The sequence below is a fragment of the Clytia hemisphaerica genome, unplaced genomic scaffold, assembly GCF_902728285.1.
Source record: "Clytia hemisphaerica strain Z4C2 unplaced genomic scaffold, Clytia hemisphaerica genome assembly, whole genome shotgun sequence".
NCBI lineage: Eukaryota > Metazoa > Cnidaria > Hydrozoa > Leptothecata > Clytiidae > Clytia > Clytia hemisphaerica.
The window spans coordinates 3,371,998-3,385,893 of record NW_027103286.1 but is presented as its reverse complement, the minus strand read 5'-3'; the positions used below and the strand labels follow the sequence as shown (position 1 = coordinate 3,385,893).

At 38.8% G+C, this 13,896-nt stretch overlaps 1 protein-coding gene across 2 annotated transcripts; it reads right to left on the bottom strand.

The window, feature by feature from the left end:
* Nucleotides 1-2,322: 2,322 nt before the first annotated feature.
* On the bottom strand, nt 2,323-13,104 carry LOC136807499 (enolase-phosphatase E1-like). 2 transcript variants are annotated; one of them, XM_067064086.1, is made up of 11 exons: nt 12,813-13,104; nt 10,199-10,654; nt 6,184-9,681; nt 5,794-6,000; nt 5,162-5,342; nt 4,703-4,860; nt 4,118-4,326; nt 3,456-3,617; nt 3,074-3,128; nt 2,781-2,845; nt 2,323-2,502 (listed from the first exon to the last, which is right to left on the bottom strand). In XM_067064086.1, the coding sequence occupies exons 1-11, from the start codon at nt 13,069-13,071 to the stop codon at nt 2,386-2,388; spliced, it is 5,367 nt and encodes a 1,788-aa protein (XP_066920187.1). In that variant the 5' UTR covers nt 13,072-13,104; the 3' UTR covers nt 2,323-2,385. The 2 variants fall into 2 exon arrangements, with proteins under 2 accessions (XP_066920187.1, XP_066920193.1); XM_067064092.1 differs by lacking the exon at nt 10,199-10,654.
* Nucleotides 13,105-13,896: the final 792 nt, after the last annotated feature.

Below are 13,896 nucleotides of genomic sequence, written 5' to 3'. Positions count from 1 at the left end.
TTGACATAGTGCTCCAAGAATTGGAACAATATGTAATGTGTGGCATAACAAGAGCATTTAAAAGCATTTTTTTCATGTGATCTTCAAGAAAGCTAGAGATGCCTTTTGTTTAGTTTGAGATAGGCTTTCTGGCGAGCACTATTGCCTGGGCATCCCATTTTAGGTTTTCATCAAAGATGACACCGAGATATTTCATTTTCTCCTTGCATTCAAGAGTGTCGCCTTGAAATTGGATAGGGACCAACCTCTTGCATTCCTTCAGTTTGTTTGCTCTTCCAAAATATATGACTTCGGTTTTGCCCGTGTTTACCGTGAGTTTATTTTGGCTGAACCAATGTCCGACTTCAGAAAGTTGGCCAGATAGATCTTTTCTAAGCCTCACGGGGCAGTCAGAACTGACAGCAATGATGGTATCGTCTGCGTAAAGATAGTGGAACACAGAAGGTCGAATACTTTGACCAATATCGTTTATATAAAGGAGAAATAACAATGGTCCGAGGACCGATCCTTGTGGAACCCCGTATGCGCATTCGTTCATCATGTCCGAGCAAGTATCTCCTAGGAGTGTACATTGAAGACGGTCTGACAGATAAGATTCAAACCAGGAGAATGAGGAGTCCCTAAATCCATAGCAGAATAATTTCTTTAAAAGAATTTTATGATCTACTGTGTCAAAGACCTTCTTGAGATCTACTAATACAGTCCCAACATACTTCCCTTTCCCAAGCTCTTCTAATATAAAGTCTGACACACAAATAACTGCTGTATCAGTTGAATACTTGTTTCGGAAACCTGATTGAGATCGGCTAAGAATTTCAACATTAAGTAGTACCTCGTTGACCCATGGAGGGCTATCATGACTTATCCTTCTCTAAACCATAGGAGCATAACGGTCAAGTACATCTAGCACATTGGTGTTAAAGATATCAGCCACCTCGTCTACATTAGTAGAGTTGAGCATGTCAGACCAGTCGAGATTCCCTAGGTCTTCGAGAAAAGCCTCTTGGTTGAAGTTTTTAAAGGACCTGGCGGTTATGGTCCTTGGTCTATTGATATTGGTTTCTCTCTTCTTTGAAAAACAATTGAATGGTCACTTATTCCAATATTAGCAATTGAACAATCTTTAGCGTGAGGGCTATTTGAAAAATTGGGATCAATCATCGTGAAAGAATGTTCGCGGTCTAGCCTACAGGGTAAATACCCAGGTATAGAGACTTCACTATCAGTGATTGTCGAGTCAATTTTAGTCTCATTCAGACATCGAATATCAAATTTTTCTTGGTGAAGGAGAAGTTTTAAGAAATAAAGCTTCGACCTAAGGCCATTCACGTTTAAATGAGCTATATTAAGACTTGATTTTCTGAAGAGATTCAGAGGATCGATGTTATCAGGCATAGTAAAGTCATCCTTGTTTTAATATTGTTATTTGCGATAATTATTCCTTTGTTTTTTTTTTGTCTCCTAAACTCCGCACTACTAGGGTCTACCATTTTGAGCTCCAATGCGCACGGAATCGACGTCCCCCTCCACCGCACAGCGATAACTTTCGACAAACGCTTCAAAGAGTAACTGACCATAAAACAAAGAAAAAATTTGGTTTGTGGGAGGGTACTGGCTACATAAAACCTTGAGTTTTTTCTTTCTTTTGACGTCAACACTGCAATGACATCATTAATTAGGTCCACAGGATTTTGACGTCAAAGCACGCTTGCTAGGCCTTGAATTTAGAACGCCATGGACTGACTCCAAGGCAAACTTAAAATCCGTAAATATAAAAAACCTTTTAAAGCACCGAAAACGCTATATTGCCATTAGCCGTGTGAATACGGGCTTAGTTAACTAGGCTAGTCAGATCTTTATGATACATGTTGCGGCTCGTTTTGACGCTTCCAGTCTTCTAATTAAAATCAAAATTGAGAAATTCATATATCAATTAAATTGTTTTGATGCAAACGAGGATGCAAAACAAAATAGTTTCTTTTTCGTTATCGCTCTTGGGATTAATGTAAATGGTATTATTTTGACTTTTGATAATAACACAATTTCATCTTTGACGGAGTACAAGAAAAATTAGAGGAAGTTAAGAATATATGTGATTGATGAAATAAGAAACACCATTCTTATGAAAAAACCTGTACTGCAACATTATACATCATACGAAAATTCAATCTGATATTAATGGGCATTAATGGCAAGTAGAGTCAAAGGCTGCTGGCATCCACTAATGGATCCGTGCTCCTACACTACCTGCACTGGTTTTTTAGAGGTTAGTGTATAACTATAGGTCTACTTAACCTTTGGGGAAGAAATTGTCGAAAACTGTTTTCCTTATTTTCAAGTTACTTCCAAAAACATTTTTTCATAAACAAAATATTTCATCAAAAACTATGCATCGTTCTCTGGAACCAACAGCTCATGGTAGTAAGGATATCCCTCCTCGAATTCGTTCTCGATTTTTCTCAATTTCTGAATGATGTAATCCATGGACTTCATCGCCTTGAGCTGGTAAAATGTAAAATAAGAAAATATTTTTGCAGATAAACAGAGACAACAAACTCATTGTCATTTCTTCAACCTTAATTGCAATGCTCAGAAAATATTCTTTATATCTAAACGGTTTGATTAGTTTTACGGTCATAACCAAAGAGAACAAAGTAGAAAGAAATTCCAGATGAATTTCAGAATCTGGCTCCTCCCCGGAACTACCACGCTCTTAGTGTGCTCTTCCACTCGAACCCATTGCCCCATGTCGAGTAAATGACGTAAATAATTTTGTTTACCTCTTGTTGGAATTCTTTGGTGTTTGTGATGAGATAAACGTACTTCTTCGATCGTTTGTTGTATGCTGTGTTTTCAAAGACGAAAGAAAGGGAATGTGTGCGAGTCAGTTATTGGCTTTCGATGAAAGAGGAAGAGGAAGGAAAGAAAGAAGAAAAGGAAGTTTTAGGTCAAGTTGGTCCCTATAGTACAATAAAATTCTGTTTTTCTCTATTTCAAAAAAGAAAATTAATACCTGTGCCATAATCTTGGAGCAGAAAACTTAAACTAGATATTCTGTATTTGAGATACTTACTTATTTGGACGACATCGAACCCCTCCTCATTCAGGAACTTGCATACATCTTTATCCTGTTAACGAAGAAATACAACAAATCAATAACGAAGGAAGAACAAAAAATCAGGCTCAACACCAAATGTATGCAAAGTAGTAAAAGTTTCTCTCCTTTGAGTTGATGAACAGGTGGACTAAACTTTTTCTTCATCAAGGATATTGCTAATTACAAATTTCTGCCAAACATTTCGGATTCTGTGAATAGTTCCCTTAATTCAAATGATACAAAGAAAACCATGAGCTTGAACATAAACATTCCCAGCTTATTTATCTGTCCAGAAGACTGAATGCATGAATGTATGAAAAGCCCATTACCTCGTTCCTTACAAATGAGATTAATTTACCTCGAGACACTGAAAGGTGACTTCCACGTGGCAATTGAAAGCATGTCCAATAGACGTAGGGTTGACGTAGCCTAGCTTTTTGTGTAAAGCGTATGAAAGGTTCTTGGGTGTCAACACTTGCTCAATGCTACACACAATGCTTTGTGCTTCTGAAAATGATCGCTAAGAATTGGAAATGATAGAAATATTTGAATTCGTTGGAAAATAACTGGCTACATTTGCACTATTCATATTTCTTGTAATGGTTAGAGGAGTAGGTAGTTTTCGCAAACATAGCCTACAGAACAAATCTCAAACTCGGGAAATAGTGTCAAACCCTTGCTTGGACTAGGTAAAGAGTCTAGTACTCTATATTTTGTCTAAAACATGTTTTTTTATAAGCACAACGCTTATAAGCATATGAAGGTGTCATTTTTTATCAGTTTAAAAAGGTTTGGTAGAGGTCAAGTGAACAAAAGACATTCCACGGCTACCACTGCTCCCAAATCTGAGCAAATTTTTAAAAAAATTCTAAAATTTCGCTAAAACTTGGCTCGGGGTGAATTATAAGCATGATTCATAAGCATATAATAAGCATAAGCTATGCCTGGATGCTTTGAGAACTTAAGCATACACGAGCCTGACCAAAAAACATGTAAACAACAATCATAAATAATACTTACCTTCAGATCGCCTTTTCTTGTAGACACAATGATGCGATAATGTTCGATATAATTCAACAACACAAGAACGCGACCACCCTGTCCTTTATAAGTTGCTGAGTAAGCAGTTTCTTCACTCTGCTCTTCAGGTTTGATGACGCCTTTCCTCAACAAGTCTGCAAGATGCTCATCGTGGAAGGTCAACGGGGAAGATTGTCCCTTGAAACGATCTGAAGTTCCACAAAACAAAGATTAATTTTACCATGTTATAGATATTACCTTGCTTTTTTTAATACAAGATTTTAAAAATTGTTTATTCAGGCAATCTTGAGCACCGGTGTGGCAAACCTTCTAAACAGTTTTGTACAGGCTAGGTGTAGGCAACATTAAATCACTCAGCCAATAAATTAATTGTTTTTGAAAAAAAAGAGATTTATTGGTAAACCATATGGCTCTGATGGGTTAATCTTACTATTTTAGTGAAGAAAACACAGCATAACCTGATTACAGAAGACTCGTGTCCGTGACTTGAACATAAATCGATTTCTGACTTTATAAAACAAAGTTCTTCATACACCACAGCTTAGATTAAACCCTTTTACTTACCATTGAGCACCTTGCAGCTCTTCTTGAGAATGTTGAGAAGTCCAACTCGTTCAGACTTTGCATCTGTACATAATTGAGGGAAATTGTGATTCGCCAAACATCGTCGAATGGTGATGTGGAAACTCTGCACTTCAGGGGTATTTCGCGGATTGATTTCTCTGTAAAATTATGGACCAAGAAGTTGTTAACCTCAAAAATTATTATTGTTCAAAACAAAAATGTTCTTGGGAATCTATACATCCTTACATCGTCTGTTAGCACACTTAGTGTCATGCAAGCTGGTTTTCAGTATAAACTACAGCGTAAGACGGTTCTAACGAGACGACTCCCAGACCACTCAATACAGAACCGGGCATCCTCTCTGAAGAGAAGCCAGTCATCATCAAACTCTCCATCTCAAACGAAGATTTGGTAAGTTTCAGATTGAAATAATACAGAAATGAAAAATGTCGAACTCACTTGACAGACTGATGAATATCTGTCCGATTTCCTTTCGTCAGACAAGTATTGAAATTCATGATCGTGTCAGGATGTTTTTCTTGGTAAATAGCAGCTACTTCGTTTGCATGTTCATTATATTTGGGACCTCGGAATGTTGAAAGTCTCCCCAGCCTCCTCCTCATCTCAGATTCTTCGCTTCCTGAAAGAAAATTTTTCCTAACTCTAATAACATGGAATTCACACATCACTAAATTCATGTTCACCAATATAATAATAAGTTTGAGTGTCTTTAGATTACCCAACTGAAATTTATTAATGGTGTTTTTCCATTTCATTATGGATATTCTTAACTTTTTGGGGAAAATCATCCTTAAATATTCTTACGGTATTCTTATGTTTGGATCCAAACCCTGTCTAAATCTAGCATGCACTACATACTTAAATTAAGAATATTGTATTTTTTTAGCATTTCTGGGGTATAATTGGCAATTAAAATGCTCAAAAAATAGCATTCTTAGGTTCACTTGCCAAATTCAATGATGATGGGTATTCTTAGCATATTCTTAATTTTTAGGCCAATTTCATCATGCTGCGTATATTCTTGTAAAAAAGCGTGTAAACCGTCGCTTGAGTAGGGAAGGGTAACATACTTTTGTTTCGTGCAATGTCTAGTGAAGGTGAGAGCCACTCTTGATCAGAAGGTTGTCTAGGGCGCTTTGGGGTGATTGCTGCAGGTTGGTCTTCATCAGTTTTGTGAGTTTTCATGAAAGGTTTGACGGGTGTATTCAACTCTTTCTCCTTTTTCTTTTGCTTCTTATTCTTTTTCTTTTTCTCCTCTTTGTCGGGTTTATTCGTTTCTATAAGCAAAGAGAAGATTTTATTTCAAACAACACAACAAAGCTTGACTCATTCGACTCTTGTTATTCCAAAGATATAGTAGTGCCAAACTTTGATTGAGCAATCGCATGAGTTTCCTGAAGCTAAATGATAAAGTAGTTGGTATTTTCTTGTTGGGAGTGCAATAAAGAATGGTTACTTACTTTTCTTCGGTGTGGTTTGTGGTGGAAGTGATTCTGGAACCTGTTGTTGCTGACTTGAAGTTGACACATTCCCTTCTGTCTTTTCTTTTTCCTTCTTATTGGTGGTCAGATACAAGACCATGGCTCCTTTCTCATCCCCTTCTTTCGATAAGTTGCAGTACGGTATCCTGGTTGTATTGTGGGATGGTGCAGCAGGAGGTAGCTTGACTGGTGATCCTTTCTTTTCGACTGGTAGAAAGAAACTGTCGATGTTCCCTCTCTTTCGTTCCGCTTTCTTCTGTGGAGATTGTTTTGGATGTTCATCTCGAGTAGCTTTTGGTGTTGGCATTACAAAATTCATTGATTGGTGAACATTCTTACGATACTCAGCACGTGATTGATCTTCCTTATGATCATCAATAGCTGGTTGCGCTCGCTTCTCTGGTGCTTTCGTTTTCTTGATTGGTGGGTAGTCACTTATAAGTTCAGGCCACAATGTTGGATCCAATGATATGGGCTGCTCTGGCTCAATCTCTGTTTGTCGTTGTCTTTGAGGTGGTTCTTCGTAAACTTCAGCTTCTTCTTCGTCCCATTGTTCTTTTGGCTCATCGTTATCGTCTTGAAATGGTTCAGCATCGATTGCAGTGTCTTGTTCAGAATCGCACGTTTCTTGCGAAAGAGACTCCTCTCCACTGATATAATTGCAAAGTACAGGAGTGTAATCTATTGATTGATCCTCGTCACCGTAGAAGATCTCTTCTCTGTAAATCACCCTCTCAGCCTCGTTTTCGACCTCATTTTCTTCATTTTCATCTTTTTCAGGAGAACGCGATATCACATGTTCAACATTTCCGCCAGGAATATCTGATCTCGATTGTTCAATGTTTTCACCAGGAATATCTGTTCTTGATTGGTCAATGTTTTCGACTGGAGAATCGGGTTTTGCTTGTTCTACGTTTTCAATTTCAAGAGTATTTGGTCTTTCTTCTTCTTTATCATTAGAAGGGCGTTGTCCGACAGCACCGAAATCACCACCCGCCGGGCGGGAATCGTTCAAGGTGAGCGAAGAGCGTGACAAGAAATCAGACAAAAGGGTGGAAGACGCGATGCGTGGTAATTCTTCGGGTGAATTTGCTTCTTGTGATGTCTGTGTAATGACTTGAAGCAGTTCGTTTGATAAGGCTTCCTTCATCACGTCTCTTGATAGAGTCTCTTCTTCAATGTCCTGGAACTCTGTGAAACATGTCAACGGAGTGTTGAAATCGATGCTGGGAAAGTGGACCAATTCTCTGGAAGGAGTCAATGCTTTGTCTGGACATCCTGGGAAGTTGTATCGTTCAGGGATAACGCCATATTCTCTTAGGTTGTAGAAAGTTGTTTCAGGTGAAAAGGATTTTCTTTCCGGTCTTTTGACTGGAGATTCGTCCAGACATGGTTCGTCAGGTTGGCATGATGAGACGGTTTGACATTTGAATTGTATCTCTGGTAAAGAAGTAGGTTCCATGATGTGTCTACTTAAAGCCGCTGCTTCATCCAAATTTTTCTCAATGCTACCAGGTTGTCGATGAAACTGGTTGTCATATTCATTCATTTGGCAACGCATTTGTTCGATTTCTCGACGAATAGTATTCAACTGTTCAGAACCTGTTTCGTGTTGTTGTTCCTTGCGAACCTTTCTGTTCTCCAGGAGGATTTTATCCAACCGGCTGAGTGTTTGTTCTTCATGCACTGATGAGTCTGCTGACAACGAATCTTCGTCGTCCCCCATGTTCACTTCTTTTTCTTGATTTTGGTCATCTTCATAGTTTGCCATTATCGAATCCAAATCTTGAAGTTCTGCTTCCAGGTTCTGAATATGCTCTTCGTTGTTTTTTAAATGTTCGCGAAACTTTTGTAGACCATCATTCTCATTTGATTGAGATTTATCTTTCGGTTTCTTCTTTTCTACTTTCACTGGAAGGGCTAAATCTTTCCCAACAATCAGACACATTGGTTGGATGTCCTTAGGCTTTTCATCCTTACTCAGGAGTTCCGAGGACTGGGTAACAGGCTTTTTTGAAGGTGGTGCGTACTCTTCACAAAGCTGCTCACGCAAGTTGTCTTTATGTGATTGTAGAACATGTTCGTTATCTTTCGCAGAAAGCAATATCTTATTTTTGAATTCTTCCCACTCTTTGTTTTGAACTTTTTCTGTATTTTGTCTTTCATTCATTGTCATCTGTTTGGTTTGACTGTTTGTTGTTTTCGCTTTCGATTCCGTCGGAGTGAGACTGGATATTGGTTTTCTAGATTTCTCGGTTGGTTCATTTGGAGCTGGTGCCGGTATGTTTTCTTGACTATTCGGTGACATGAATGATGGGTGGTCTCTTTGCCGCTTGACATTTTGTCTGGTAGCTGCATTTGTTTGGGGTAATAAAGTTTGTGGTAACGTTCTTCTCTGCACCCTTTGTTGCGGTGACACAGCTGTTGTTTGTTGTGGTGCGGTAGGATTTTCTTGCGTTTGAACAAGTGGTCTTTTCAATAGCGTTTTAGCCGGCTGACTGTTGACTGATGGACTTTGAGGAAGTGATGTTGGCGAAGTTTGTGGAAAAGGCTGTCTGTCAGGTGTCATTTGTGGCCAGGGCATGAATTTTCGATGCTGTGACACAGGTAAGTTTCGAGCTGCTGTAGGTGGTGCAGGTGTTTTTTGCGGGGAATCAGTTGCATCGTGCGGTAAAACAGTAGCCCCTTGTTGTGGCGAGGCTTCTTGTGATGGTAAAGATAATACTGGTGGTGACGAAAATTTATCCGACGGTGGCGGAAATAATCCAGGTTGCGCAGATAGTCTTTGTTGCGGTTGTATATGAGGCATTCTTTGCGTCGCCCCCGAGGACCCTTGAGGTGGCTCGGTCGTATTTTGCGCCGATATAGATTCTATTTGTTGACGTTGTCGTAGAGCTGCACCAATTCTTTCTATTGATTCCGCAATGTTTTTGTCAGTAGATCGAGTAGGTTTTTTGGTGGCTTGTTGGGTAGCTGTTGGAGTAGGTTGTTGGGTGGCTTTTTGGGAAGTTTGTTTGTCGGCTGGTTGAGTAGGTTGTTGGGTGGCTTTTTGGGTAGGTTGTTGGGTGGTCGATTGAGTAGGTTGTTTGACGGCTTGTTCGGTGGCATGTTGGAGAGGTTGTTGGACAACTGGTTGAGTAGGTTGTCGGTTGGTTGATTGAATAGGTTGTTTGGCGGCTTGTCGGGTGGCAATTAGAGTAGGTTGTTGGGCGGCTTGTTGGAGAGATTGTTTGGCAACTGGTTGAGTAGGTTGTCGGGTGGTTGATTGGGTAGGTTGTTTGATGGATTTTTGGGCGGCTGGTTGAGTAGTTTGTTGGGCGGTCAATTGAGTAGGTTGTTTGACGTTGACAGCTTGTTGGGTGGCAGGTTGGGCAGGTTGTTTGGCGGCTTTTTGCATGGGTGGTTGGGCGCCTGTTTGGGTAGGTTTTTGGGCGTTTGTTGTCGAGGATTGCGTTGGTCGTGTTTGATCATGTTCTTCTAAAATGTTAATTTATGAATCACGAGTTATTACTTGGAACGTTGACGAATTTGCCTTTTTTCTCAAAGGGAAAATATAGAATGATCTCACTCAATTTTTGTGATGAAGCCTGAATATCAGAAAATAGCGTTGTGTTTTTGACAAAAAGTAGAGAAATTAGAAAATACCTTAAAAAGATTTCGGAAAACGGTTAGACGTTTTTTTAATGTTTCGATTTCTAGATCGCGAGGTAATTCAGTTTGAATAATGTAAATTTTTTTGCGGACACGGCATTTTCTATTAGGTACACTAGATCTTGAAATTGAATTGTCTTGAAGTTTAGAAGAAAGTACACTCTGAAATTTAACAACATGAAAATGCTTAATTTTGCCAAACATAGAAAAAGAATGGGCCAAAATCTCCTTTCAGACCTTCCTCGGGCTAGGCTCTACATTCCTCCGAGCCACAATCTATTAATTTGGAGGCTTGAAAACCCTACAACCGATGCCTGCATTTTTAATTGTGCTAATAGTTTACCTTGCTCAGCCCATGCTTCGTCTATCCCATCCAACACTATTTGCATGAAGCCAGACAATCGCTGATTTTGTATCCTATCGTTATACAAAGCCAGAATTTCATCCGCCGGAGCGTTGCTAGCTTGTGCAGCAAATCGAAGGCTTAATTTCATTTCACTCTCTTTCTCAGAAGCTGAACCAGCTTTGGCGCCTTCAAAAGTAGCAGGTTTAAGGCCTTGCTTTTTGCAAAGCTTGCAATAATCATCATAGAGCCTACGATACTGTTCCATCAAAATTTTCAACACTTTATCGAATATTGCTTGTATCTTGTTTAGAAATGGTTGATTTGTAAACTCCTCCATGAGTTTCTTGTCAAAGTCTTCGTTCTTTAAGAACTCGTCGAAAGAACAAATTTTTGGTTTTGGGTGGTCATCTTGCATGGGCATGGAAACTGTCTTTGTTGATGATTCGTTTCTCCCTGAAAAGGTATAATTGATGAATGTTAGACCATGTTCAGGCGTCACGGTTATGCATCGTTCCGAAACGAAATGCTTCCGAAACAAGTGTAAACGCTAAAATTTTAAGCTTTTAAACGCAAAACGGATGGAAACGGTTTCGCTCCACTTTTTTCATCGGTTGGAACTGCTCCGTTTTATTGCTCCGTTATCTGGTACTCGATGTAGAAATTTTCTTCCGACACGCTAAAGCTCTGAAGGTCGGGAAAATTTTAACATCTGGAACCTTTGGGTTACCATTTTTCATTTTTCTGTAAGGTTTCTCAGGCAGCAGAGATTTTCATGCTAAATTCAGTCGGGTGCAACCGATAGTCAAGCAAAAAGTGTAAGGACAGCTAGACACGACTGTGATGCGGTACATCAAACGATGACTACTAAAGGTCTCCGATGGTGATATTGGCCCGCTCCTTCAGAGCTTTAGCGTGGGTGGCCGCCAATACGCCATCGGAATATCAGATAATTGCTCCGAAATGTTTCGCAATCAGTACGAACACTTCCTACCAGTAACGAAAACCATACTTGTTTGTACACAGACCCAGTGTCTACGGCTTATTTCAAAATTCATTGCCGTAGAGGGTCTGTTGTCATTGTCTTTTCTCATTTGAGATTTTTCAAACCGACCGCTGCAATGGAGTGTTGGTGAGAGAGGGGAGACGATTAGAGAAGTGTTGCTATTTATAAATCAAGCTTCATCGCAGAGGTCTCCGTACGGGAATTTTTTTATCAAACAGAAAATGCGCACAGAGTGTACTACGAAGCATTCATTCTGGTACAGAGTAAAACCATACCAGAGCGATACGAAACCGAACTTTTGATCGTTTTGTTTCATTGAGCTTTCCCGAGTATTGTTCTGTTTTCTTTTTAAAACCAAAGTACTTTTAAAGAGAAAGCTCGAGAGTTCAGTATGTATGGAAGATAATAGAAGAAGAAATGCCAAACCAAAGCCCATCTTGAATGGAAATCTGTGTTTTTAGTTTTCCATTTTACCCATTATTTGAGTACAAACCCTTTAGCATACGAAACATTCTCAGATTTCGGATTCATTCAACAGAAATGATTTATACCTTGGAATATAGCGTGGAATTCTGAGCGCAATTAAACATTATAATAACTCCATTTAACCAGACACGTAAGAAAGTGTCTTATTCAGGATAACTTCGAGGGAGGTGACCAATATTTTGAATTCCCCCCAGCAAAGAATATTTGTTTATACTTTTCCCTCAGTATCATAAAGAAAATGCAAACTTCATGTGCATAAGGTAGTAAGAAACACACGTGAAACAACACGGAAAAGTCAACAGTACTATCCGCGACATCAAACCAACGCATCAACATCGTATTGGGTTCGAACATGAAAATAGGCCGAGGAGAAAGCGTCAAATAAAGGTGACCTTGCAAATTGAAGAAGAAAAAGAAAGAATCATGAGCAACTTCAACAAGTTGAAGTGGCTTGGATATCATCTAAGCATCACCGATGATTTCACCATCAATGAAAGAAGAAAAATCAAAGAGATGTATGCGAAAATGCTAAGAAATGGAACTCCGAATGTGATGGTGATTTCATTTGGCGTGTGAGAGGAAGTCACAGAACAGATAACCTTCGCTTGATAAAAAGCAAACAAAAACTTTGCCAACCAAAAGCTGTCAATATCTAGCCTCAGTAGCAGCGACGATGATGTTGCCAACAAAACATTAGCTTTTTTTTAATTGTAAAGTAGTGTTGACTTTTATTAGCCTTTGCTGCTACCTTTTCGTCAACATGAAATAAACTATTACATGCATACATACGCATGATCACAAAATAACAGATTACATAGATATACCCTAGTCAGGAAGGGTGTCTGGAGTCACATGTACGGATCAAAGAGCAAGCTCTCCTTCCTTGCTACTTGTTATTAATTATCTTGCACCTGATATCACCTGATTTAGATGTATAGGAATCTTCTTCCTACACGCTAAAGCTTGAAATTTGAAAGGATTGGTCCGAGGAGTTTCAACAAATTCCGTGCCGTTGAACCAGACTATAGCCATCGGGATATCAGATAAAATCCTTAAGTCAAACTGTTCCATAAATGTGAGAGTTTGATCGTTCACTCAAAAGGTAAATAAACCTCGACTTACTCTGAGTATCTTCATTAGTATTGGGTACATCATTTGTGTTTTCCAGAGTGTTTGCAGTAGGATTCTCATCCGATTTTGTCGTCTCCGATGAATCTTTAGGAATCTCTGGATTTGGTTGAGATTCTGGATTTTGCTTTGACTTCTTCGGTTTTCTACGAACTCTTTTTCTTGCCATGTCGTAAAAGTTTTGTAGCATATCAAAAATGATTAATAAGAAGAATAAATATATCCATAGTATATAGACAAAATATTGCTTCATTAGACATCAAGGAGCAATGTTTGTTGATTTGAAATTGACGTTGGGAATTTTTGTAGCAATACTTTGGTATCTTTTATTACGCGTCTAGCGAAAACATTGCATTGACGTTTTTTGACGTAAGATGTAGGCGTGTCCGATAAATTGTCTATCTCAACCTTGGCCCTTGGCCCTTGGCTTGAAAGCTTCAATTTTTGTAAAAACTACCCAAATTCTAATCTTATTCAAATGTATGCTAGCTCAATATATCTTCCGTAGGCTCGAAAGTCCGCCATCGTCTAAAGAAGGAAACTACAATGATCTTCTGCACCATGACGAACGCTGATATTTGTAAGTCCTTTCTTTTTAGGTATACGATTTTCACGAATGTTAGAAAACATTTTTCGAATATCGTTTCTCCTCCTTATAGAAATGGACTGATAAGACCGTGAAGGGATTTCTGTGCTGTAATTTGTTTTGCACTAGAAAATATAAGATGTATTTTATTCAGAAAAAAATTCTCTACAGAATCTAACGAATGTTCAGTAGCACATAGTGGCTTTTGCTCTTTTATTTATTTTTCTGGGTCAGCTCCTTAACGATAGCATTCTCTTTTACATTTTTCTTTGTTTGAACAGGATATGAGTGATTTTTAAATCAGTAAGATTCACAGTCTGAGGCTATTCTATAAACAGTAAAACCTCTTTTGTCAAAAAAATAATTCTTGTAACCCTTAACAAAGGAATACCTACATTTAGCAATAATCAGCTTAGATCAAATCAAAAGCACTTTTTGTTGAGAAAGTAATTCCATGAAAAGTAATCAAAAAGTCATTTTGTGATTACGCGA

Coding starts and splice junctions, on each gene's coding strand:
- LOC136807499 (XM_067064086.1), bottom strand. CDS start 13,071: ATGAAGCAATATTTTGTCTATATACTATGGATATATTTATTCTTCTTA. Junction 5,343..5,793: donor AGACATTGCACGAAACAAAA/GTATGTTACCCT, acceptor ATTTTCTTTCAG/GAAGCGAAGAATCTGAGATG. Junction 3,129..3,455: donor TCACCTTTCAGTGTCTCGAG/GTAAATTAATCT, acceptor CTTCGTTAACAG/GATAAAGATGTATGCAAGTT.